The 27,612-nt window shown below is 42.2% G+C and overlaps 1 protein-coding gene across 4 annotated transcripts in view; it reads right to left on the reverse strand.

Moving 5' to 3' along the window:
- The window catches only part of PDE2A (phosphodiesterase 2A), a 1,131,360-nt gene that overhangs the window by 272,855 nt on the left and 830,893 nt on the right, over positions 1–27,612 (reverse strand). For all 4 annotated transcript variants that reach the window (XM_053708776.1, XM_053708774.1, XM_053708775.1 and 1 more), the window contains one exon: positions 271–345. In XM_053708776.1, coding sequence (XP_053564751.1) covers positions 271–345 — 75 coding nt within the window. The remainder of the gene's footprint in view (positions 1–270; positions 346–27,612) is intronic.

Raw genomic sequence — 27,612 nt, forward strand, 5'->3', positions numbered from 1 at the left:
GTATCAGTGGTCTAAGCACAGCATAGTACAGTGTAATACATTTGTATCAGAATTCTGAGCACTGCATAGTACTATGTGATAATTTGTATCAGTATTCTGAGGACTGAATAGTACTGTGTTATAATTTGTATAATTTGTATCAGTATTCTGAGCACTGAATAATACTATGAGAATTTGTATTCTAGGAACTGCAAAGCATGTGTGGTAATTTACATGAACATACTCAGTGCTGTATTATATTTATTTTGTTTTATTTGTGCAACCTCTCACCTGACAGAATAGCTGGTGACTGTCCTCTGATACCAGGAGGAGGCAGCAGCAGGGGGACTGTGTCTGCTGTTCAAGCTGTAGGAAGAGACAATATTCATGTAAGACAGACGCACTTACTTATAGCGAAGTAACTCATTGACAGATATATAGATATGTACACAGATGGGAAATTTGAATCAGTTACCACATTTATAAAGGTTTAGAATGTTCAGAAATTAACTCAACCAATTATTTAGAACATTTTAAAATTTGCATAAATAATTTATTTCGGAGCAACATTGATTTTCAGTAGAGGACCTTCTGTCATCGTTGGACAACTATTTCAAGACTATTCTATTTTTTTTTAATATACACAATTCAAATAATTTTAACCAGTAAATGCAAAACATACTGTGGAATTCAAAGCAGAGATTAACCTTAGAATAATAAGTAAATGTATTTATAACTGCTTGTCAGTCATTGCAGACACATCAGTCTAAGATAAATTAACTTGATTACCTCTGAGTTGGAGGAGGAGTTAGGAACCCACACGGTTAAAGGGACACTGAACCCAAATTCTTTCTTTCATGATTCAGATAGAGCATGCAATTTTAAGCAACTTTCTTATTTACTCCTAGTATCAATTTTCTTCGTTCTCTTGCTATCTTTATTTGAAAAAGAAGGCATCTAAGGTTTTTTTTGGCTCAGCACTCTGGACAGCACTTTTTATTGGTGGATCAATTTATCCACCAATCAGCAAGAACAACCCAGGTTGTTCAACAATAATGGGCCGGCATCTAAACTTAAATTCTTGCATTTCAAATAAAGATACCAAGAGAATGAAGAAAATTTGATAATAGGAGTAAATTAGAAAGTTGCTTAAAATGTCATGCTTTATCTAAATCACAAAAGAAAATTTTTGGGTTCAGTGTCCCTTTAAAGCAACATTAAACACTTTGAGATGGTAATATAAAATCATAAATTGTATATGAATAAAATATGTTTTCATTATTTATTTTGTCCCCTTTTCCTATAATTCCATTCCAAAATTATGAGCTTTTCAGTTCCTATTGAAAATGGAAGTGCAGGACACTGTTATATCCCACACCGTGATTGGCTGCACACTCTAGTGACCTATATATAACTATCCCTAATTGGCTACAGCAGAGAAGGTAATCTAAGTTACAACATGGCAGCTCCCATTGTTTTATAGACACTGAAACTTTACACTTATTTTGTCAATATTTAAACAGCTAATGAAACTGTAAAAAATTCCTCTACATGTTTTTCTCAGATTGATCTTTTCTTTGAATGCATCAGTCTATCTAGCATTTGTTTAGTGTTTGATTGCAGCTTCTTAACTTGTTAGCATGTTCACTTACAGCACACTTGCTCCGGAGTTGCACCTTTATAAACAGTGCCCATTGGGTTAGATTATTAACTGAGCACAACACTGTAAGTGCTATGGTGGGCTAATATTACGCTAGCTTTATCCACAGCACTTGCATGTTTAAAGTGAAGGTAAACTTTGGTGAATAAAAATACTATTAAAAACAGGGGCACTTTCATTCATCAAAGTTTACAAATCAGCCGTTTTGATTAAAAAGTTCCCCTTTTTTCTTTTTACAGGTAGAGCACCTTCCCCCTCCTGGAAATCCTCTCTTCACACATCAGCAATGACTAATCCGGCTTCCTCCAATCACGGCTTTCCCCCCAGGGTAGTTATTTCCTGAGGCCATGCTGTGATTGGAGGAAGCCGGATTAGTCATTGCTGATGTGTGAAGAGAGGATTTCCAGGAGGGGGAAGGTGCTCTGCCTGTAAAAAGAAAAAAAGGGAAGTTTTTAATCAAAATGGCTGTTTTGTAAACTTTGATGAATGAAAGTGCCCCTGTTTTTAATAGTATTTTTAAAAAACGGGCTAATATAGAAGAAACATTAGAGTGAAAAGGTGCCAGAAGAACAAAAAGTACGGCCGCCCAACAAAAAAACACGGACGGGGAGCTGTGGACTCTTTCCATCTGAAGAAAATTATCAGGTAAGCATAATTTAAGTTTTTCTTCATAAATGGAAAGAGTCCACAGCTGCATTAATTACTTTTGGGAAAACAATAACCAAGCTATAGAGGACACTGAATGCAAAAAACAGTAGGGTACAAGAGGCGACCCATTCTGAGGGCACCTGGCCTGAAAACCCCTACTTCGAGGCTGTTCCGCAGCCGAGAACAACTTTAAAAGAAAGGGAAAGTCCCAGGACACTGACACGCCGCAGACAGTCCACAGCCTTGCTAGAGACCGCAGGAACTAGACTCGACTGAGTCAACAGCCTCCAAGAGACAACGTCGCCCGCCAGTCGGTCTCCAAACAACACATCCCTTACTAAAGAAAGGGAACAAACTACCGTATTCTTCCACAAAGAATAAAAGGCACAGATAAAACATGATTTACTTGTAAAGCGCGGCTAATCCCCCTTAAGGGTCTCAAGGCGCTGCTCATTTTATCAACCTCAAAAGGAGGAAAGGCTGAGCAGACCTCGCTGGGTATCGAACTTGCAACCTTCGGTTTGCTACAGTGCAGAGTAGCCACAGTGCATTAGTATGCTGAGCTAGCTTCCAGCTAAGGAACTCCAGAAAAAAACCCTAAAAAGGGCACAATGAGTCCTAAATAAAAACATAGAGCAAAAACCTGAGAAACCGGGTCAGGCTAACAGAGACCCAACCAGTCTCATAGAAACAAGGGGTGGCAACGCCCAGGCCCCAGAAATACAGAAACCACGGGATAAGGCCAGGAGACTGAAATAGAGTGAGGATCTTCCCCTAACACAGTGCAACCACACTCTAGAAAGCAACTGAAGACGAAGGTCCCCAAGTCGCAAAACGGTATCTCAGACCAGATGAAAAATCATTCAAACACCACTGTTGACCAAACAGAGAAAAAAACTCCTCATAGAGGAGCACACTCCATCCGAAGGACAAGTCAGGCCTTAAAGTTTATAACCAGTACCGAAGGTGAATGAGAACTCTGGGCTACCTGTTTTCAAGCCCATGAGCTAGCCCCTATGTCGTAACATAGGGTCCCTGAAAAAAACTGGGTCGTCCCGAACCAATCCATCGGATCATAAGTCTCCAGACATCCAAGAAGAATCCAAGACAAGAACTACAGACCCGGGACCCAGAATCACCCTAGAACGAACGACACCCTCAGAGAACACAAGATACCCCTCTGAAGCAATCAGACCTCACAGGGGATGAGAACTGGAAGGAAGGACTCACTCGTAATTCCCAGCCCAAAGGGAAGAGAACACCCTTAGCCGGAGGTCAACACCCCCCCAGCAAGGTACTAGGTTGTGACAAAGTCACACAATTTCTCTAGAGCCCAAAGGCCCCAAGGGCAGCACTAAGGGAAATGAAAACGAGAACAGAGTCACCCGAAAGAGAGTAGAAGAAAGGCTAGTCTCCATAATCCTTTCAGATTAACATTCCAGAGGACCACACCCAAGGGAGAAGAATGCAAAGCATCCCGAACCCAGGCAGAAAAACATCCCCTAAGCAAAAAGCTTGGAAAAAGAGACAACACCTCCTATCGTCCCTGATATGGAGACGACTAACTCCAGAAGGAAGACAGAGCCTCACAGCCTTCACTTCCTAATTAAGCGGCCAAAGCCGCCACAAAAAACAGATAAAGTCCAGAAAGTCTCATCCCAAAGGAAGAGAACCTCTAAAAGGAATAAGTCCTAAAAGGACACTTCAAAGAGACCATGAAAGGCAAAACCATAAGAACGGCAGTATGAAGGACCTAAATCCTCCAAGCCTCCAACCCACAATGGGAAGGAACACTCTAGTTCCTGAAACATTCGGAAACGACTGAGCATTGCGCCGCAGATCTCAACGGAGTCCAGGCCCACTGGATTGAAAGGAGAATGAGGACTGAACCAATACCCCATGCCCCTAAGCAACCAAGGACCCTCAAGTCCTCTCAGGATGCTAGTTGAAGCTTGTTAAACAAGAAAATCACACAATCATATTTGATCACTGGGCGCCCTCACTGGACCAACCGGACATAAAAAGGTGCCACATGTCTGAACTAGGCCTCAAAGACAGAAGGATTTGTACCCAGTAAGGACCAGCCTGAAACCAAGGGCCCCAGCACTGTCAAGGTCACATTGAGGGGGGTAGTTATCAAGCCGTCAACTTTTCTGACTTCGCCGGCCCAATACGCCCGCCTAAGCTCGCCTACCTTCGCCGCCGCGGACCTGAAAAAAAAACCTAAGTTATCAAAAAAAGCTGTCAAAAAGCCGCGGGGCGATGAGCAGTGGACTGTGAGAGTTATCACTCATCCGATCTCGCTGCTCTTCGGCTGTTTGACAGCTTTCTTGCTAGCCTGTCACTAAGCACTCACACTAAACTACACTGCTCTAACCCCTATACCGGCGCCCCCGGAGCCCCACGCAACTAAATAAAGTTACTAACCCCTAAACCGCCGCTCCTAGACCCTGCCACAACTATTAAAAATGTATTAACCCCTAAACCGCCGCTCCTAGACCCCGCCGCAAGTCTTATAAATGTATTAACCTCTAAACCGCCGCTCCCGGACACCGCTGCCACCTACATTATACCTAGTAACCCCTATCCTGCCCCCCCTATACCGCCGCCCTCTGTAATAAAGTTATTAACCCCTATCCTGCTGATCCCGCACCTCGCCGCAAAGAAAAAATAGTTTAACCCCTAAACCGCCGCTCCCTGAACCCGCCGCAACCTATATTAAATTTATTAACCCCTATCCTGCCCCCCACTACACCGCCGCCACTGTAATAAAATTATTAACCCCTAAACCTAAGTCTAACACTAACCCTAACACCCCCTAACTTAAATATTAATTAAATAAATAAATCTAAATAATATTTATATTATTAACTAAGGCCTAGATTTAGAGTTTTGTCGGTAACGACCCGCGTAGCTAACGCCGGCTTTTTTCTGGCCGTAGAGCATATTTAACTCAGCTTCAACTCTCGATATTGCTTACGCAAGCGGCCAGCCTCAAAAACGTGCTCGTGCACGATTCCCCCATAGGAAACAATGGGGCTGTTTGAGCTGAAAAAAAACCTAACACCTGCAAAAAAGCCGCGTTCAGCTCCTAACGCAGCCCCATTGTTAGCTATGGGGAAACACTTCCTATGTCTGCACCTAACACCTTAAAATGAACCCCGAGTCTAAACACCCCTAACCTTACACTTATTAACCCCTAATCTGCTGCCCCCGCTATCGCTGACCCCTGCATATTATTTTTAACCCCTAATCTGCCGCTCCGTAAACCGCCGCTACTTACATTATCCTTATGTACCCCTAATCTGCTGCCCCTAACACCGCCGACCCCTATATTATATTTATTAACCCCTAATCTGCTCCCCACAACGTCGCCTCCACCTACCTACACTTATTAACCCCTAATCTGCCGAGCGGACCGCACCGCTATTATAATAAAGTTATTAACCCCTAATCCGCCTCACTAACCCTATAATAAATAGTATTAACCCCTAATCTGCCCTCCCTAACATCGCCAACACCTAACTTCAATTATTAACCCCTAATCTGCCGACCGCAGCTCACCGCTATTATAATAAATGTATTAACCCCTAAAGCTAAGTCTAACCCTAACACTAACACCCCCCTAAATTAAATATAATTTTAATCTAACGAAATTAATTAACTCTTATTAAATAAATTATTCCTATTTAAAGCTAAATACTTACCTATAAAATAAACCCTAATATAGCTACAATATAAATTATAATTACATTGTAGCTATTTTAGGATTAATATTTATTTTACAGGCAACTTTGTAATTATTTTAACCAGGTACAATAGCTATTAAATAGTTAAGAACTATTTAATAGTTACCTAGTTAAAATAATTACAACATTACCTGTAAAATAAATCCTAACCTAAGTTACAATTAAACCTAACACTATACTATCATTAAATTAATTAAATAAACTACCTACAATTACCTACAATTAAACCTAACACTACACTATCAATACATTAATTAAATACAATACCTACAAATAACTACAATGAAATAAACTATCTAAGTTACAAAAAATAAAAAAATATTTACAAACATAAGAAAAATATTACAACAATTTTAAACTAATTACACCTACTCTAAGCCCCCTAATAAAATAACAAAGACCCCCAAAATAACAAAATGCCCTACCCTATTCTAAATTACTACATTTCAAAGCTCTTTTACCTTACCAGCCCTGAACAGGGCCCTTTGCGGGGCATGCCCCAAGAAGTTCAGCTCTTTTGCCTGTAAAAAAAAACATACAATACCCCCCCCAACATTACAACCCACCACCCACATACCCCTAATCTAACCCAAACCCCCCTTAAATAAACCTAACACTAAGCCCCTGAAGATCTTCCTACCTTGTCTTCACCCTACCAGGTTCACCGATCCGTCCTGAAGAGCTCCTCCGATGTCCTGATCCAAGCCCAAGCGGGTGCTGAAGAGGTCCATGATCCGGCTGAAGTCTTCATCCAAGCGGGAGCTGAAGAGGTCCATGATACGGATGAAGTCTTCATCCAAGCGGGAGCTGAAGAGGTCCATGATCCGGATGAAGTCTTCTATCAACGGCATCTTCAATCTTCTTTCTTCCGGATCCATCTTGCAGACCTCCGACGCGGAACATCCTCTTCTCCCGACGCCTACTAGCCGAATGACGGTTCCTTTAAGGGACGTCATCCAAGATGGTGTCCCTCGAATTCCGATTGGCTGATAGGATTCTATCAGCCACTCGGAATTAAGGTAGGAATATTCTGATTGGCTGATGGAATCAGCCAATCAGAATCAAGTTCAATCCGATTGGCTGATTCGATCAGCCAATCAGATTGAGCTTGCATTCTATTGGCTGTTCCGATCAGCCAATAGAATGCGAGCTCAATCTGATTGGCTGATTGGATCAGCCAATCGGATTGAACTTGAATCTGATTGGCTGATTCCATCAGCCAATCATATTTTTCCTACCTTAATTCCGATTGGCTGATAGAATCCTATCAGCCAATCGGAATTGAAAGGACGCCATCTTGGATGACGTCCCTTAAAGGAGCCTTCATTCGTCGGTAGTTCGTCGGGAAAGGAGGATGTTCCGCATCGGCGGGATGAAGATTCAAGACCCGGCTTCGACGATGACCTCGCCTGGATAGAAGACTTCTTCAGCGCCTCTTGGAAGATGACCTCACCCGGATGGAAGATTTCTTCAGCGCCGCTTGGAGGATCACTTCATCGGATGGAAGATTTCTTCAGCGCCCCTTGGAGGATAACTTCTGCTGGTCCGGATGTCCTCTTCAGTTCCATCGGTGGCTCGGCTGAGTGAAGACAACTAAAGGTAGGATGATCTTCAGGGGATTAGTGTTAGGTTATTTTAAGGGGGGTTTGGGTTAGATTAGGGGTATGTGGGTGGTGGGTTTTAATGTTGGTGGGGGGGTTGTATTTTTCTTTTACAGGCAAAAGAGCTGAACTTTGGGGCATGGCCCACAAATGGCCCTTTTAAGGGCTGGTAAGGTGAAAGAGCTTTGAACTTTTTTAATGTAGAATAGGGTAGGGCATTTTTTATTTTGGGGGGGGTTTGTTATTTTATTAGGGGGCTTAGATTAGGTGTAAGTAGCTTAAAATTGTTGTAATATGTTTTTAAATGTTTGTAACTTTTTTTTTTTTTTGTAACTTAGCTTTTTTTATTTTTTGTACTTTAGTTAGTTTATGTAATTGTATTTAATTGTAGTTATTTGTAGGTAGTTTAATTAATTAATTTAATGATAGTGTAGTGTTAGGTTTAATTGTAACTTAGGTTAGGATTTATTTTACAGGTAATTTGGTATTTCTTTTAGCTAGGTAGTTATTAAATAGTTAATAACTATTTAATAACTATTCTAACTAGCTAAAATAAATACAAAAGTTACCTGTAAAATAAATATAAATCCTAAAATAGCTACAATGTAATTATGAATTACATTGTAGCTATCTTAGGGTTTATTTTACAGGTAAGTATTTAGTTTTAAATAGGAATAATTTATTAAAGTATAGTGTAGTGTTAGGTGTAATTGTAACTTAGGTTAGGATTTATTTTACAGGTAAATTTCTCTTTATTTTAGCTAGGTAAGCTATTAAATAGTTAATAACTATTTAATAGCTATTGTACATGGTTAAAATAAATTGAAAGGTACCTGTAAAATAAAAATAAATCCTAAGATAGCTACAATATAATTATTATTTATATTGTAGGTATATTAGGGTTTATTTTATAGGTAAGTATTTAGTTTTAAATAGGATTAACTTAGTTAATAATATAAATATGATTTAGATGTATTTAATTAATATTTAAGTTAGGGGGGTGTTAGGGTTAGTGTTAGACTTAGGTTTAGGGGTTAATAAATTTATTACAGTGGCGGCGGTGTAGTGGGGGGCAGGATAGGGGTTAATAAATTTATTATAAGTGGCGACGGTGTTGGGGGGGCAGGATAGGGGTTAATAAATTTAAGATAGGTTGCGGCGGGTTCAGGGAGCGGCGGTTTAGGGCTTAAACTATTTATTTATTTGCGGCGAGGTGCGGGATCGGCAGGATAGGGGTTAATAACTTTATTACAGAGGGCGGCGGTATAGGGGGGGCAGGATAGGGGTTAATAGGTATAATGTAGGTGGCGGTGGGCTCCGGGAGCGGCGGTTTAGGGGTTAAGACATTTATTATAGTTGCGGTGGGCTCCGGGAGCGGCAGTTTAGGGGGTAATAACTTTATTAAGTTGTGGCGGTGTAGGGGGGGACAGACTAGGGGTGTTTAGACTCGGGTACATGTTAGGGTGTTAGGTGTAGACAGCTCCCATAGAAATCAATGAGATGTCTGGCAGCAGCGAACTTGTACTTTCGCTATGGTCAGACTCCCATTGATTTCTATGGGATCCGCCGCCTCCAGGCTGGCGGTTTGAAAACCAGGTACGCTGAGCCGTAAATGTGCCGAGCGTACCTGCTAGTTTTTTGATAACTAGCAAAAGTAGTGAGATTACATCTGGAGTGACGTAAGAATCGATCTGTGTCGGACGGAGTCCGGCGGATCGAAGTTTACGTCACAAAATTCTACTTTTGCCGGTCTGAAGCCTTTGATAACTAAGGCGAATCAGCCTCGCCACAAATATGCTGCGGAATTCCAGCGTATTTGAGGTTGACGGCTTGATAACTAGGCCCCAGAGTCTCCTCCAATGATGGAGGTATAAAGAACAGTCAGACAGACTTTTGTAAACAGAGCAAACCAAATCGCGAGTATCAATTCCAGAGAGGAAAGTTCCCGAAGGAAACATCACACCACAACATGAGCTTTAATCCAAATAAAAATCATCCTCACTGGATGAAAATAAAAGATAAGGGAAATCGTAGGTTTTCACCCAGGAAGAACGGACAGACATGCAGGACCAGCCCAACAGGGGTCTGAGACTTCCAAGCTCAGAACTGGAAAAGGATACACAAATCACAAAAACTATTAGAAGATTACTTTATCCCCTTATGTCTATGCATGCAAGCCAGTTGAAGAGTAAGACTGAGAATCCCCAGACCCATTAAGAGTGTGATCCTCCAGCAACATCAAAAACGTGCCTTAGTAGGGCACGGAGGTGGGCCAGTCTATAATGAAAGGCGCAACACCAGACTGAAGGTTTACCCCCTGAGGCCTCAGGGGCAGTCGCTCCCCGGAAGGCTGATCTGGACCAGGGGATCCCACGTCTGACGAGCCCTGGTTAACGAAACACGGACAATATCGTAAGCACACTCTCAGGAGGTGCAGATGCGCCAGCGCCAAAGATATGGCCATGCAGAACCGCATCGTAACCTAAGGTGGGAACAGGCCACACTCCTTAGAAAGGATAAGTAGCGGTTGGTTTACCTGCATGCGTAGTAAGAGTTGATGGTAGGGAACTTGTCTCGTAAGAAATAGAATCCCCAGAGATGGATGGCTCAGTGGGCACCCAATTCCCCGATTCCGAGTAACAGAGCACTCTAAAATGGCATTCAGTACATAACTGATGGGCATGTATCAACCGGGCCAATTCATATTCTTTGCAAGAAGTAGAATCTGAATCAGAGACATCCGTCTCCAAGAACCCTCCATATCTGGGACACTGCCGCCTCCATAGAACCAGACACCAGCGGACCAGGATTTCTCCGTCACCATGCGGTCAGGAAAACTGAAATGTGGTCACAAGGTAAACCGTGAAGTCCATGCAAAAGTGCGCCAGACAAAAAAGGCTGCGTCACTAGACATAGACCGTTATGTTCCAAAATAGCCATGAGCCGAGGCAACACTACACAGTAGAAGACAGAATCACATAACAAACGTGATTATAAACCCCCCTGTTCAATAATCCCCCTCAGGAGATATTAACCCTTGATTCCTAGATACAAAAAGGAGCCTTACTGAGACCCTATGTTAAAGTTATCCCCGAAAGGTTGTTGCCCCTCTCGTATAAACAGTTGAAATTACAATACATCCATGATGAAAGTAAAATGAAACGATCTTAACGGAATCTACGCTGTGGAACAGGAACACATCCCTTCAAGTGTGACAGATTGTAGCGTCGCCTCTACCATGGACTTGAGAAAACAGCAGGCAGTGAAACTTGTCAACGCTGATTGCTTGTGGAGCTGTTAATATGAGTTGGGATGGTTTTGCAGAAAAACTCTCCCTGCACCTCCAGACTCTAACTTTCACACATGCTCTCAGTGAGAGGCTGACAGGACTACTTAAAACTCCAGTCCCATAAGAGACTATCGAAAACTTCTGAAACTTCTCTGGCAACCTTCTGGGACGAAAGGCAAAGAATGACTGGGGCATGAGGGAAGTGGGAGGAGTATTTAAGCCTTTGGCTAGGGTGCCTTTGCCTCCTCCTGGTGGCCAGGCTCTAAATTCCCAAAGGTAATGAATGCAGCTGTGGACTCTTTCCATTTATGAAGCAAAAAGGGATTATCTATCTTTTCAACCAATACAAATTCTGGAGTAGACTGTCCCTTTAAAGCTATGGAACAGGACATGGTCAGTAAGCCGGAGTAGCACTTGCACATAGTCACAAATCCCTGTCTGTATTCTGTACAGTAGAGTTATTAACGCAAGAATAATAATGAGTTACAGTGTATCATTTGAATTATTTTAATAGTATTTTCAGAAAAATATATATGTTATTGGCTAATACTTAATAATTTATTTACAAGTTCTCTTCATTTTATATAAGATGATAAGATAAGATATTTTGAAGCTACACATCTGCCATCAAATCGTATTAATGCAAAATAAGAATATAGTACACTAAGTCACATGTTTCTCTTCTGAGTATAACATTATTCTTTCTGTGTCATTTGTTGGAAACATGAGGCTATTCATTCCTGTAATCTAATTGGCTAAAAATGTCAGTGCAGCCCACTCCAAATTGTGATGCTGGATACAATGATTATAGCTTCAGATTATATCATCAGATGTTCCAGGACCACAGGAAGACGGATTTGTAAAATTCTCCCACAGATCTTGCGATGCAGCAGATGTGATAATTAAATACTTTCTGGATCAGTAATCTGCTGTGAAATCCTAAAGGTATCTGGCTAATGAAAGTCCATCTGTGGCCAGTGGCAACGCTGATGTGAGGCTTAATGTGATAGATAAGCATCATGAGGAGTGGGGGGATATAAAGGTTGCAGGTAAATGTCAAACGAAATGTGAGTGTGTATTTCTGAGCGTTATGGGAACTAGAGCGTCCTAAAGGTGCAGCGAGCGTATTAGTCGGATTACTGAAAAGGAAGAACTCTCATTTATTTTAAATTCTAACTGGTATTAACAACACGTTCCTTCTGTATTGAGATAAGTGTGTTAGAAATGTTAAGTTCATAGTCTGCTATTTTATGTATGACCAGACAATCACTTGCCTTAAAGGGACACTGAACCCAAATTTTTTCTTTCGTGATTCATATAGAGCATGCCATTTTAAGCAACTTTCTAATTTACTCCTATTATAATTTTTTCTTCATTATCTTGCAATCTTTATTTAAAAAATAAGGCATCTAAGCTAAGGAGCCAGTCAATTGTTGGTTCAGAACCCTGGAGAGTACGTGTTTATTGGTGCTGTCCAATCAGCAAGGACAACCCAGGTTGTTCACCAAAAATGGGCCGGCATCTAAACTTACATTCTTGCATTTCAAATAAAGATGCCAAGAGAATGAAGAAAATTTGATAGTAGGAGTAAATTAGAAAGTTGCTTAGAATGGCATGCTCTATCTGAATCACGAAAGAAAAAAATGTGGATTCAGTGTCCCTTTAATGTATTTTAAAGGGCATTCTAATCTTATATTTCACTACAGCATTTATTTTTTAAACAGAATCCCATCTCAAAATTTGGGCGTATTATAGGAAATGTGTTACAGTGTATCACAATCATGTGTTTAAGCAAATCGGGGAACCTTTTCACATCTTTCAGCATAATTATAGGTTGGGAGCAAAAAAAGGAACAAGGAGGCAGACATCCAAAAGGGAAACCTTTAATGAAGAGAGCAACATTTCGGGGCTATTGCCCCATTCTCAAGCTAACACATACTAACAAGATACACACCTATATACACACAATGAAAAAAAGAGGTCCAATCAGGAGGCAGGGGGCAGTAACAATTCAAACACATCACATCTGATACTTAATTGAATAGACATTAACTCTATAGATGCTATCCCTTTCCTCCATGAAAAACCCTCATTAAAAACAGTGAAGCAGATCAATATACCTATCTCAATAAGACTGATGTAAAGGCCAATTAATATATACACATTATCCTAATGGTAAAGACCAGCTAACCTGTTCTAAAAGGCATATCTAATTTTTATATTTTAAAGAGCAACTGATTCGGATTAAACTACATTACGTTAAGGGGAGCAAGCCAAATTCCCTATTTAAACCCTTTGGGTATAGAGTATTGAGGTGCCAAATCCATTTGGCTTCTTTGAGCAGTGACTCCCTCATTCTGTTACCTCTCCTGGGTTTTTCTCTTGTAAGGTGTATCCAGTCCACGGATCATCCATGGGATATTCTCATTCCCAACAGGAAGTTGCAAGAGGACACCCACAGCAGAGTTGTTATATAGCTCCTCCCCTAACTGCCATATCCAGTCATTCTCTTGCAACTCTCAACACGCATGGAGGTAGTAAGAGAGAGTGGTGAAATATAGTTAGTTTTTTATCTTCAATCAAAAGTTTGTTATTTTAAATGGTACCGGAGTTTGTACTATTTTATCCCAGGCAGTAAATAGAAGAAGAATCTGCCTGAGTTTTCTATGATCTTAGCAGGTTGTAACTAAGATCCATTGCTGTTCTCACATATGTCTGAGGAGAGAGGTAACTTCAGCGGGAGAATGGCGTGCAGGTTACTCTGCTATGAGGTATGTGCAGTTACAATTTTTTCTAGAAATGGAAAATGCTAGAAAATGATGCTGATACCGGATTAATGAAAGTTAAGCCTGAATACAGTGATTTAATAGTGACTGGTATCATGCTTACTATCAGGGGTAATACCCTTATAAAATTGCAATATAAAACATTTGCTGGCATGTTTAATCGTTTTTATATATGCTTTGGTGATAAAACTTTATTGGGGCCTAGTTTTTTCCACATGGCTGCCTTAAATTTTGCCTACAATCAGTTTCCTGAGGCTTTCCACTGTTGTAGTATAAAAGTTACAGTTGTTGCAGTTAAAATTACAAACTGTGACATCCAGCTTCCCTCAGGAGTCCCCTGTATGCTATAGGACATCTCTAAAGGGCTCAAAGGCTTTCCAAAGTCGTTTAGTGGGGAAGGTAGGACCACAGGAGAGCTGTGGCAGTTTGTTGTGACTGTTAAAAAACGTCTATATCGTTTTTTTGATCCGTTTTTTGAATTAAGGGGTTAATCATCCATTTGCAAGTGGGTGCAATGCTCTTTAAACTTATTACATACACTGTAAAAATTTCGTTTGATTTACTGCCTTTTTTCACTGTTTTTCAAATTTTGACAAAATTTGTTTCTCTTAAAGGCACAGTACCGTTTTTTTATATTTGCTTGTTAACTTGATTTAAAGTGTTTTCCAAGCTTGCTAGTCTCATTGCTAGTCTGTATAAATATGTCTGACATAGAAGAAACTCCTTGTTCATTATGTTTAAAAGCCATGGTGGAACCCCCTCTTAGAATGTGTACCAAATGTACTGATTTCACTTTAAGCAATAACGATCATATTCTGTCTTTAAAAAATTTATCACCAGAGGAATCTGACGAGGGGGAAGTTATGCTGACTAACTCTCCCCACGTGTCACTCCCACTCAAGGGACTCCCGCTCAAATGGCGCCAAGTACATCTAGGCCGCCCATAGCGATTACTTTACAAGACATGGCGGCAGTCATTGGATAATACACTGTCAGCGGTATTAGCCAGACTACCTAAATTTAGAGGTAAGCGAGATAGCTCTGGGGTTAGACGAAATGCAGAGCATACTGACGCTTTAAGAACCATGTCTGATACTGCCTCACAATATGCAGAAGCTGAGGAAGGAGAGCTTCAGTCTGTGGGTGATGTTTCTGACTCAGGAAAGATGATGCAACCTGATTCTGATATTTTTACATTTAAATTTAAGCTTGAATACCTCCACGTGTTTCTCAGGGAGGTTTTAGCTGCTCTGAATGACTGTGATACAATTGCAGTGCCAGAGAAATTGTGTAGACTGGATAAATACTATGCAGTGCCGGTGTGTACTGATGTTTTTCCAATACCTAAAAGGTTTACAGAAATTATTAAAAAGGAATGGGATAGACCAGGTGTGACGTTCTCTTCCCCTCCTATTTTTAGAAAAATGTTTCCAATAGACGCCACCACACGGGACTTATGACAGACAGTTCCTAAGGTGGAGGGAGCAGTTTCTACTTTAGCAAAGCGTACTACTATCCCTGTCGAGGACAGTTGTGCTTTTTTAGATCCAATGGATAAAAAGTTAGAAGGTTACCTTAAGAAAATGTTTATTCAATAAGGTTTTATCCTACAGCCCCTTGCATGCATTGCTCCTGTCACTGCTGCTGCGGCGTTCTGGTTTGAGTCTCTGGAAGAGGCTTTACAGGTAGCGACTCCATTGGATGAAATACTTGACAAGCTTAGAGCACTTAAGCTAGCCAATTCCTTTGTTTTCTGATGCCATTGTTCATTTGACTAAACTAACGGCTAAGAATTCTGATTTTGCTATACAGGCGCGCAGGGCGCTATGGCTTAAATCATGGTCAGCTGACGTGACTTCAAAATCTAAGCTGCTTAACATTACATTCAAGGAGCAGACCCTATTCGGCCTGGTTTGAAGGAGATTATTGCTGATATCACTGGAGGAAAAGGTCATGCCCTTCCTCAGGACAGGTCCAAATCAAGGGCCAAACAGTCTAATTTTCGTGCCTTTCGAAACTTCAAGGCAAGTGCGGCATCAACTTCCTCTAATGCAAACAAGAGGGAACTTTTGCTCAGTCCAAGACGGTCTGGAGACCAAACCAGACCTGGGACAAAGGTAAGCAGGCCAAAAATCCTGCTGCTGCCTCTAGGACAGCATGAAGGAACGGCCCCCTATCCGGTAACGGATCTAGTAGGGGGCAGACTTTCGCTCTTCGCCCAGACGTGGGCAAGAGATGTCCAGGATCCCTGGGTGTTGGAAATTATATCCCAGGGATATCTTCTGGATTTCAAAGCTTCCCCCCAAAAGGGAGATTTCACCTTTCACAATTATCTGCAAACCAGATAAAGAGAGAGGCATTCTTACACTGTGTATGAGACCTCCTAGTTATGGGAGTGATCCATCCAGTTCCAAAGGAGGAACAGGGACAGGGTTTTTACTCAAATCTGTTTGTGGTTCCCAAAAAAGAGGGAACCTTCAGACCAATTTTTGATCTAAAGATCTTAAACAAATTCCTCAGAGTTCCATCATTCAAGATGGAAACTATTCGTACCATCCTACCTATGATCCAGGAGGGTCAATATATGACTACAGTGGATTTAAAGGATGCTTATCTTCACATTCCGATAACAAAGATCATCATCGGTTTCTCAGGTTTGCCTTTCTAGACAGGCATTACCAGTTTGTAGCTCTTCCCTTTGGATTAGCTACAGCCCCAAGAATCTTTACGAAGGTTCTAGGGTCGCTTCTGGCGGTCCTAAGGCCGCGGGGCATAACAGTGGCCCCTTATTTAGACGACATCCTGATACAGGCGTCAAACTTCCAAATTGCCAAGTCTCATACGGACGTAGTACTGGCATTTCTGAGATCGCATGGGTGGAAAGTGAACGAGGAAAAGAGTTCTCTATCCCCACTCAAAAGAGTTTCCTTTCTAGGGACTCTGATAGATTCTGTAGAAATGAAAATTTACCTGATGGAGTCCAGGTTATCAAAGCTTCAAATTCCTGCCGTGTTCTTCATTCCATTCCGCGCCCTTCGGTGGCTCAGTGCATGGAAGTAATCGGCTTAATGGTAGCGGCAATGGACATAGTGCCGTTTGCACGCCTACATCTCAGACCGCTGCAACTATGCATGCTCAGTCAGTGGAACGGGGATTACACAGATTTGTCCCCTCTACTAAATCTGGATCAAGAGACCAGGAATTCTCTTCTCTGGTGGCTATCTTGGTCCATCTGTCCAAAGGTATGACGTTTCGCAGGCCAGATTGGACAATTGTAACAACAGATGCCAGCCTTCTAGGTTGGGGTGCAGTTTGGAACTCCCTGAAGGCTCAGGGATCGTGGACTCAGGAGGAGACACTCCTTCCAATAAATATTCTGGAAGAGCGATATTCAATGCTCTTCAGGCTTGGCCTCAGTTAGCAACTCTGAGGTACATCAGATTTCAGTCGGACAACATCACGACTGTGGCTTACATCAACCATCAAGGGGGAACAAGAAGTTCCCTAGCGATGTTAGAAGTCTCAAAGATAATTCGCTGGGCAGAGACTGACTCTTGCCACCTATCAGCTATCCAGTAGAGAACTGGGAGGCGGATTTTTTAAGTCGTCAGACTTTTCATCCTGGAGAGTGGGAACTCCATCCGGAGGTGTTTGCACAATAGATTCATCGTTGGGGCAAACCAGAACTGGATCTCATGGCGTCTCGCTAGAACACCAAGCTTCCTTGTTACGGATCCAGGTCCAGGGATCCCAAGGCAACGCTAATAGATGCTCTAGCAGCGCCTTGGTCTTTCAACCTGGCTCATGTGTTTCCACCATTTCCTCTGCTCCCTCGACTGATTGCTAAGGTCAAGCAGGAGAGAGCATCAGTGATTTTGATAGTGCCTGCGTGGCCACGCAGGACCTGGTATGCAGATCTGGTGGACATGTCATCCTTTCCACCATAGACTCTGCCTCTGAGACAGGACCTTTTACTTTAGGGTCCTTTCAACCATCCAAATCTAATTTCTCTGAGACTGACTGCCTGGAGATTGAACGCTTGATTTTATCAAAGCGTGGCTTCTCCGAGTGAGTCATTGATACCTTAATACAGGCACGAAAGCCTGTCACCAGGAAAATTTACCATAAAATATGGCGTACATATCTTTATTGGTGTGAATCCAAGGGTTAGGATTCCCAGGATATTATCTTTTCTCCAAGATGGTTTGGAAAAAGGATTGTCAGCTAGTTCCTTAAAAGGACAAATTTCTGCTCTGTCTATTCTTTTGCACAAGCGTCTGGCAGATGTTCCAGACGTTCAGGCATTTTGTCAGGCTTTGGTTAGAATCAAGCCTGTGTTTAAACCTGTTGCTCCCCCATGGAGCTTAAATTTGGTTCTTAAGGTTCTTCAAGGAGTTCCGTTTGAACCTCTTCATTCCATAGATATCAAACTTTTATCTTGGAAAGTTCTGTTTTTGGTAGCTATTTCCTCGGCTCGTAGAGTCTCCGAGTTATCTGCTTTACAATGTGATTCTCCTTATCTGATCTTCCATACGGATAAGGTAGTCCAAACCTGGGTTTTTACCTAAGGTGGTATCTAACAAGAATATCAATCAAGACATTGTTGTTCCATCCTTGTGTCCTAATCCTTCTTCAAAGAAGGAACGTCTATTACACAATCTGGACGTGGTTCGTGCTTTAAAGTTTTACTTACAAGCTACTAAAGATTTTTGTCAAACATCTGCTTTGTTTGTTGTCTACTCTGGACAGAGGAGAGGCCAAAAGGCTTCGGCAACCTCTCTTTCTTTTTGGCTAAGAAGCATAATCCGCTTAGCCTATGAGACTGCTGGCCAGCAGCCTCCTGAAAGGATTACAGCTCATTCTACTAGAGCTGTGGCTTCCACTTGGGCCTTTAAAAATGAGGCTTCTGTTGAACAGATTTGCAAGGCGGCGACTTGGTCTTCGCTTCATACTTTTTAAAAATTCTACAAATTTGATACTTTTTCTTCTTCGGAGGCTATTTTTGGGAGAAAGGTTTTACAGGCAGTGGTACCTTCCGTTTAAGTACCTGCCTTGTCCCTCCCTTCATCCGTGTACTTTAGCTTTGGTATTGGTATCCCACCATTAATGGATGATCCGTGGACTGGATACACCTTACAAGAGAAAACACAATTTATGCTTACCTAATAAATTTATTTCTCTTGTGGTGTATCCAGTCCACGGCCCGCCCTGTCATTTTTAAGGCATGTAATTTTTTCATTTAAACTACAATCACCACTGCACCCTATGGTTTCTCCTTTCTCTGCGTGTTTTCGGTCGAATGACTGGATATGGCAGTTAGGGGAGGAGCTATATAACAGCTCTGCTGTGGATGTCCTCTTACAACTTCCTGTTGGGAATGAGAATATCCCACAAGTAATGGATGATCCGTGGACTGGATACACCACAAGAGAAATAAATTTATCAGGTAAGCATAAATTGTGTTTTTTCTAAACACTATCTATAATAATGAATTTCAGCTGACTGGCTTGGTGTCCTTTTCCTAGGAAATGAGCTGGAACAGGGAGGTGGGCACATTTGTCAATCCTGATGGTAGATTTGTGCTGGCATATGAGATCCTTTATTTTTTGGGTTGTTTCACCCATGTGGAGCAATCCTACTGGACACTTAAGTGCATACACCACATAAGTTGAGTTGCACATAAAGTGTCCTTGAATGTGATACCTATTCCCAGTATAAGTATGTGAAATGATGCCTCCCTTCATAACACAATTACATTAGGCACAACCCAGGCATGGGAAAAAAGGTACATTTAGAGTTAGAAGGATTGGAAAGACTGTCAAGAACCAATTTTTCTTGATGATAGCAACATGTTTATTGCTAATGGTGTAAAAGGTAGTGAAAAAAAAACATAATTTATGCTTACCTGATAAATGTATTTCTCTTGTAGTGTATTCAGTCCACGGGTCATCCATTACTTATGGGATATATTCCCTTCCCAACAGGAAGTTGCAAGAGGATCACCCAAGCAGAGCTGCTATATAGCTCCTCCCCTCACATGTCATATCCAGTCATTCGACCGAAACAAGACAAGAAAGGAGAAACCATAGGGTGCAGTGGTGATTGGACAATTGTAACAACAGATGCCAGCCTTCTAGGTTGGGGTGCAGTTTGGAACTCCCTGAAGGCTCAGGGATCGTGGACTCAGGAGGAGACACTCCTTCCAATAAATATTCTGGAAGAGCGATATTCAATGCTCTTCAGGCTTGGCCTCAGTTAGCAACTCTGAGGTACATCAGATTTCAGTCGGACAACATCACGACTGTGGCTTACATCAACCATCAAGGGGGAACAAGAAGTTCCCTAGCGATGTTAGAAGTCTCAAAGATAATTCGCTGGGCAGAGACTCACTCTTGCCACCTATCAGCTATCCAGTAGAGAACTGGGAGGCGGATTTTTTAAGTCGTCAGACTTTTCATCCTGGAGAGTGGGAACTCCATCCGGAGGTGTTTGCACAATAGATTCATTGTTGGGGCAAACCAGAACTGGATCTCATGGCGTCTCGCTAGAACACCAAGCTTCCTTGTTACGGATCCAGGTCCAGGGATCCCAAGGCAACGCTAATAGATGCTCTAGCAGCGCCTTGGTCTTTCAACCTGGCTCATGTGTTTCCACCATTTCCTCTGCTCCCTCGACTGATTGCTAAGGTCAAGCAGGAGAGAGCATCAGTGATTTTGATAGTGCCTGCGTGGCCACGCAGGACCTGGTATGCAGATCTGGTGGACATGTCATCCTTTCCACCATAGACTCTGCCTCTGAGACAGGACCTTTTACTTTAGGGTCCTTTCAACCATCCAAATCTAATTTCTCTGAGACTGACTGCCTGGAGATTGAACGCTTGATTTTATCAAAGCGTGGCTTCTCCGAGTGAGTCATTGATACCTTAATACAGGCACGAAAGCCTGTCACCAGGAAAATTTACCATAAAATATGGCGTACATATCTTTATTGGTGTGAATCCAAGGGTTAGGATTCCCAGGATATTATCTTTTCTCCAAGATGGTTTGGAAAAAGGATTGTCAGCTAGTTCCTTAAAAGGACAAATTTCTGCTCTGTCTATTCTTTTGCACAAGCGTCTGGCAGATGTTCCAGACGTTCAGGCATTTTGTCAGGCTTTGGTTAGAATCAAGCCTGTGTTTAAACCTGTTGCTCCCCCATGGAGCTTAAATTTGGTTCTTAAGGTTCTTCAAGGAGTTCCGTTTGAACCTCTTCATTCCATAGATATCAAACTTTTATCTTGGAAAGTTCTGTTTTTGGTAGCTATTTCCTCGGCTCGTAGAGTCTCCGAGTTATCTGCTTTACAATGTGATTCTCCTTATCTGATCTTCCATACGGATAAGGTAGTCCAAACCTGGGTTTTTACCTAAGGTGGTATCTAACAAGAATATCAATCAAGACATTGTTGTTCCATCCTTGTGTCCTAATCCTTCTTCAAAGAAGGAACGTCTATTACACAATCTGGACGTGGTTCGTGCTTTAAAGTTTTACTTACAAGCTACTAAAGATTTTTGTCAAACATCTGCTTTGTTTGTTGTCTACTCTGGACAGAGGAGAGGCCAAAAGGCTTCGGCAACCTCTCTTTCTTTTTGGCTAAGAAGCATAATCCGCTTAGCCTATGAGACTGCTGGCCAGCAGCCTCCTGAAAGGATTACAGCTCATTCTACTAGAGCTGTGGCTTCCACTTGGGCCTTTAAAAATGAGGCTTCTGTTGAACAGATTTGCAAGGCGGCGACTTGGTCTTCGCTTCATACTTTTTAAAAATTCTACAAATTTGATACTTTTTCTTCTTCGGAGGCTATTTTTGGGAGAAAGGTTTTACAGGCAGTGGTACCTTCCGTTTAAGTACCTGCCTTGTCCCTCCCTTCATCCGTGTACTTTAGCTTTGGTATTGGTATCCCACCATTAATGGATGATCCGTGGACTGGATACACCTTACAAGAGAAAACACAATTTATGCTTACCTAATAAATTTATTTCTCTTGTGGTGTATCCAGTCCACGGCCCGCCCTGTCATTTTTAAGGCATGTAATTTTTTCATTTAAACTACAATCACCACTGCACCCTATGGTTTCTCCTTTCTCTGCGTGTTTTCGGTCGAATGACTGGATATGGCAGTTAGGGGAGGAGCTATATAACAGCTCTGCTGTGGATGTCCTCTTACAACTTCCTGTTGGGAATGAGAATATCCCACAAGTAATGGATGATCCGTGGACTGGATACACCACAAGAGAAATAAATTTATCAGGTAAGCATAAATTGTGTTTTTTCTAAACACTATCTATAATAATGAATTTCAGCTGACTGGCTTGGTGTCCTTTTCCTAGGAAATGAGCTGGAACAGGGAGGTGGGCACATTTGTCAATCCTGATGGTAGATTTGTGCTGGCATATGAGATCCTTTATTTTTTGGGTTGTTTCACCCATGTGGAGCAATCCTACTGGACACTTAAGTGCATACACCACATAAGTTGAGTTGCACATAAAGTGTCCTTGAATGTGATACCTATTCCCAGTATAAGTATGTGAAATGATGCCTCCCTTCATAACACAATTACATTAGGCACAACCCAGGCATGGGAAAAAAGGTACATTTAGAGTTAGAAGGATTGGAAAGACTGTCAAGAACCAATTTTTCTTGATGATAGCAACATGTTTATTGCTAATGGTGTAAAAGGTAGTGAAAAAAAAACATAATTTATGCTTACCTGATAAATGTATTTCTCTTGTAGTGTATTCAGTCCACGGGTCATCCATTACTTATGGGATATATTCCCTTCCCAACAGGAAGTTGCAAGAGGATCACCCAAGCAGAGCTGCTATATAGCTCCTCCCCTCACATGTCATATCCAGTCATTCGACCGAAACAAGACAAGAAAGGAGAAACCATAGGGTGCAGTGGTGACTGGAGTTTTAATTAAAATTTAGATCTGCCTCAAAGAAGACAGGGCGGGCCGTGGACTGAATACACTACAAGAGAAATAAATTTATCAGGTAAGCATAAATTATGTTTTCTCTTGTTAAGTGTATTCAGTCCATGGGTCATCCATTACTTATGGGATACCAATACCAAAGCTAAAGTACACGGATGATGGGAGGGACAAGGCAGGAACTTAAACGGAAGGAACCACTGCCTGTAGAACCTTTCTCCCAAAAACAGCCTCCGAAGAAGCAAAAGTGTCAAATTTGTAAAATTTTGAAAAGGTATGGAGCGAAGACCAAGTCGCAGCCTTGCAAATCTGTTCAACAGAGGCCTCATTCTTAAAGGCCCAGGTGGAAGCCACAGCTCTAGTGGAATGAGCTGTAATTCTTTCAGGAGGCTGCTGTCCAGCAGTCTCATAGGCTAAACGTATTATGCTACGAAGCCAAAAGGAGAGAGAGGTAGCCAAAGCTTTTTGACCTCTCCTCTGACCAGAATAAACGACAAACAGGGAAGACGTTTGACGAAAATCCTTAGTTGCCTGTAAATAGAACTTCAGGGCACGGACTACGTCCAGATTATGTAAAAGTCGTTCCTTCTTTGAAGAAGGGTTAGGACATAATGACTGAACAACAATCTCTTGATTGATATTCCTGATAGAAACTACCTTTGGTAAGAACCCAGGTTTAGTACGCAGAACTACCTTGTCTGAATGAAAAATCAGATAAGGAGAATCACAATGTAAGGCAGATAACTCAGAGACTCTTCGAGCCGAGGAAATAGCCATCAAAAACAGAACTTTCCAAGATAACAGCTTGATATCAATGGAATGAAGGGGTTCAAATGGAACACCTTGAAGAATGTTAAGAACTAAGTTTAAGCTCCACGGCAGAGCAACAGTCTTAAACACAGGCTTAATCCTAGCCAAAGCCTGACAAAAAACCTGAACGTCTGGAACTTCTGCCAGACGTTTGTGTAAAAGGATAGATAGAGCAGAAATCTGTCCCTTTAACGAACTAGCAGATAAGCCCTTTTCTAAACCCTCTTGTAGAAAAGACAATATCCTAGGAATCCTAACTTTACTCCATGAGTAACTCTTGGATTCGCACCAATATAAATATTTACGCCATATCTTATTTTAAATCTTTCTGGTAACAGGTTTCCGAGCCTGTATTAAGGTATCAATAACCGACTCCGAGAAGTCACGCTTTGATAGGATCAAGCGTTCAATCTCCATGCAGTCAGCCTCAGAGAAATTAGATTTGGATGGTTGAAAGGACCCTGTATTAGAAGGTCCTGCCTCAGAGGCAGAGACCATGGTGGACAGGACGACATGTCCACTAGGTCTGCATACCAGGTCCTGCGTGGCCACGCAGGCGCTATCAGAATCACCGATGCTCTCTCCTGTTTGATCTTGGCAATCAGTCGAGGAAGTAGCGGAAATGGTGGAAACACATAAGCCATGTTGAAAACCCAAGGGGCTGCTAGAGCATCTATCAGCACCGCTCCTGGGTCCCTGGACCTGGATCCGTAACAAGGAAGCTTGGCGTTCTGGCGAGACGCCATGAGATCCAGTTCTGGTTTACCCCAACGATGAATCAGTTGAGCAAAGACCCCCTGGATGAAGTTCCCACTCCCCCGGATGAAAAGTCTGGCGACTTAGAAAATCCGCCTCCCAGTTCTCCACGCCTGGGATGTAAATCGCTGACAGGTGGCAAGAGTGAGACTCTGCCCAGCGAATTATCTTGGAGACTTCTAACATCGCTAGGGAACTCCTGGTTCCCCCTTGATGGTTGATGTAAGCCACAGTCGTGATATTGTCCGACTGAAATCTGATGAACCTTAGTGTTGCTAACTGAGGCCAAGCTAGAAGAGCATTGAATATTGCTCTTAACTCCAGAATATTTATTGGGAGGAGTTTCTCCTCCTGAGTCCACGATCCCTGAGCCTTCAGGGAGTTCCAGACTGCGCCCCAACCTAGAAGGCTGGCATCTGTTGTTACAATCGTCCAATCTGGCCTGCGAAAGGTCATCCCTTTGGACAAATGGACCCGAGAAAGCCACCAGAGAAGAGAATCTCTGGTCTCTTGATCCAGATTTAGTCGAGGGGACAAATCTAAGTAATCCCCATTCCATTGACTTAGCATGCATAATTGCAGCGGTCTGAGATGTAGGTGCGCAAATGGAACTATGTCCATTGCTGCTACCATTAAGCCGATTACTTCCATGCACTGAGCTACTGACCGGCGTGGAATGGAATGAAGGACACGGCAAGCATTTAGCAGTTTTAATAACCTGGACTCCGTCAGGTAAATTTTCATCTCTATAGAATCTATAAGAGTCCCTAGGAAGGGAACCCTTGTGAGTGGTAATAGAGAACTCTTTTCCACGTTCACCTTCCACCCATGCGACCTCAGAAAAGCCAGAACTATCTCTGTGTGAGACTTGGCAATTTGAAAACTTGACGATTGTATCAGAATGTCGTCTAGGTACAGAGCCACCGCTATGACTCGCGGTCTTAGCACCGCCAGAAGTGAGCCCAGAACCTTTGTAAAGATTCTTGAGGCCTTAGCTAACCTGAAGGGAAGAGCTACAAACTGGTAATGCCTGTCTAGAAAGGCAAATCTTAGGTACCGATAATGATCTTTGTGAATCGGTATGTGAAGGTAGGCATCCTTTAAGTCCACTGTGGTCATATACTGACCCTCTTGGATCATGGGTAGGATGGTTCGAATAGTTTCCATTTTGAATGATGGAACTCTTAGGAATTTGTTTAAGATTTTTAGGTCCAAGATTGGTCTGAAGGTTCCCTCTTTCTTGGGAACCACAAACAGATTTGAGTAAAATCCTTGCCCTTGTTCCGTCCCCGGAACTGGGTGGATCACCCCCATTACTAGGAGGTCTTGTACACAGTGAAGAAAAACCTCTTTCTTTATTTGGTTTGCTGATAACCTTGAAAGATGAAATCTCCCTTGTGGAGGAGAAGCTTTGAAGTCCAGAAGGTATCCCTGAGATATAATCTCCAACGCCCAGGGATCCTGGACATCTCTTGCCCAAACCGTTTCCGGATAGGGGGCCCTCTCTTCATGCTGTCTTGGGGCAGTTGTAGGCTTTCTGGCCTGCTTGCCCTTGTTCCAGGACTGTTTAGTTTTCCAGCCCTGTTTGTAACGAGCAACAGTTCCTTCCTGTTTTGGGGCGGAGGAAGTTGATGCTGCTCCTGCCTTGAAGTTTCGAAAGGCACGAAAATTAGACTGTTTGGCCTTTGATTTGGCCCTGTCCTGAGGAAGAGTATGACCCTTACCTCCAGTAATGTCAGCAATAATTTCTTTCAATCCGGGCCCGAATAAGGTCTGCCCTTTGAAAGGAATATTAAGTAATTTGGATTTAGAAGTCAAGTCAGCTGACCAAGATTTAAGCCATAGCGCTCTGCGCGCCTGGATGGCGAATCCGGAGTTCTTAGCCGTTAGTTTGGTTAAATGTACAACGGCATCAGAAATAAATGCGTTAGCTAGCTTAAGTGCTTTAAGCTTGTCCATAATCTCATCCAATGGAGCTGTGCGAATGGCCTCTTCCAGAGACTCAAACCAGAATGCCGCAGCAGCAGTGACAGGCGCAATGCATGCAAGGGGCTGTAAGATAAAACCTTGTTGAACAAACATTTTCTTAAGGTAACCTTCTAATTTTTTATCCATTGGATCCAAAAAAAGCACAACTATCCTCCACCGGGATAGTGGTATGCTTAGCTAAAGTAGAAACTGCTCCCTCCACCTTAGGGACTGTCTGCCATAAGTCTTGTGTGGTGGCGTCTATTGGAAACATTTTTCTAAATATAGGAGGAGGGAAAAAGGGCACACCGGGTCTATCCCACTCCTTACCAATAATCTCTGTAAGCCTTTTAGGTATAGGAAAAACGTCAGTACACACCGGCACCGCATAGTATCTATCCAGCCTACATAATTTCTCTGGAATTGCAACTGTATTACAGTCATTCAGAGCCGCTAAAACCTCCCCTAGCAATACACGGAGGTTCTCAAGCTTAAATTTAAAATTAGAGATCTCTGAATCCGGTCTCCCTAGATTAGATCCGTCATTCACAGAATGAAGCTCTCCGTCCTCATGTTCTGCAAATTGTGACGCAGTATCGGACATGGCTCTCACATCATCAGCGCGCTCTGTCCTTATCCCAGAGCTATCGCGCTTGCCTCTTAATTCTGGCAGTTTAGATAATACTTCTGTCATAACATTAGCCATGTCTTGTAAAGTGATTTGTATGGGCCTCTCTGATGTATTTGGCGCCACAATATCACGCGCCTCCTGGGCGGGAGGCGAAGGTACTGACACGTGAGGGGAGTTAGTCGGCATAACTTCCCCCTCGTTGTCTGGTGATAATTCCTTTACAGATAAAGACTGACCTTTATTATTTAAAGTGAAATCAATGCATTTAGTACACATCTTTCTATGGGGTTCCACATTGGCCTTCAAACATAGTGAACAAACAGATTCATCTGTGTCAGACATGTTTAAACAGACTAGCAATGAGACTAGCAAGCTTGGAAAATACTTTCAAATAAATTTACAAGCAATATAAAAAACGCTACTACGCCTTTAAGAAGCACAAAAAAACTGTCACAGTTGAAATAACAATGAACCAAATCAGTTATAGCAACCAAATTTTCACAGTAAATGTATTAAGTTAGCAGAGCATTGCACCCACTAGCAAATGGATGATTAACCCCTTAATACCCAAAACGGATAATCAGTATAAGAATTAACGTTTTTAACACAGTCAATCACACTGTCACAGGTCTGCTGTGACTGATTACCTCCCTCAAAATGATTTTTGAAATCCCCTGAGCTCTCTAGAGACGTCCTGGATCATGGAGGAAGAAGCAGGAAGACTGTGACTGAATTTTTACAGTGCAAAAAAAGCGCTAAAATATGTCCCT

Source organism: Bombina bombina, chromosome 3 (assembly GCF_027579735.1).
Source record: "Bombina bombina isolate aBomBom1 chromosome 3, aBomBom1.pri, whole genome shotgun sequence".
Taxonomy (NCBI): Eukaryota; Metazoa; Chordata; class Amphibia; order Anura; family Bombinatoridae; genus Bombina; species Bombina bombina.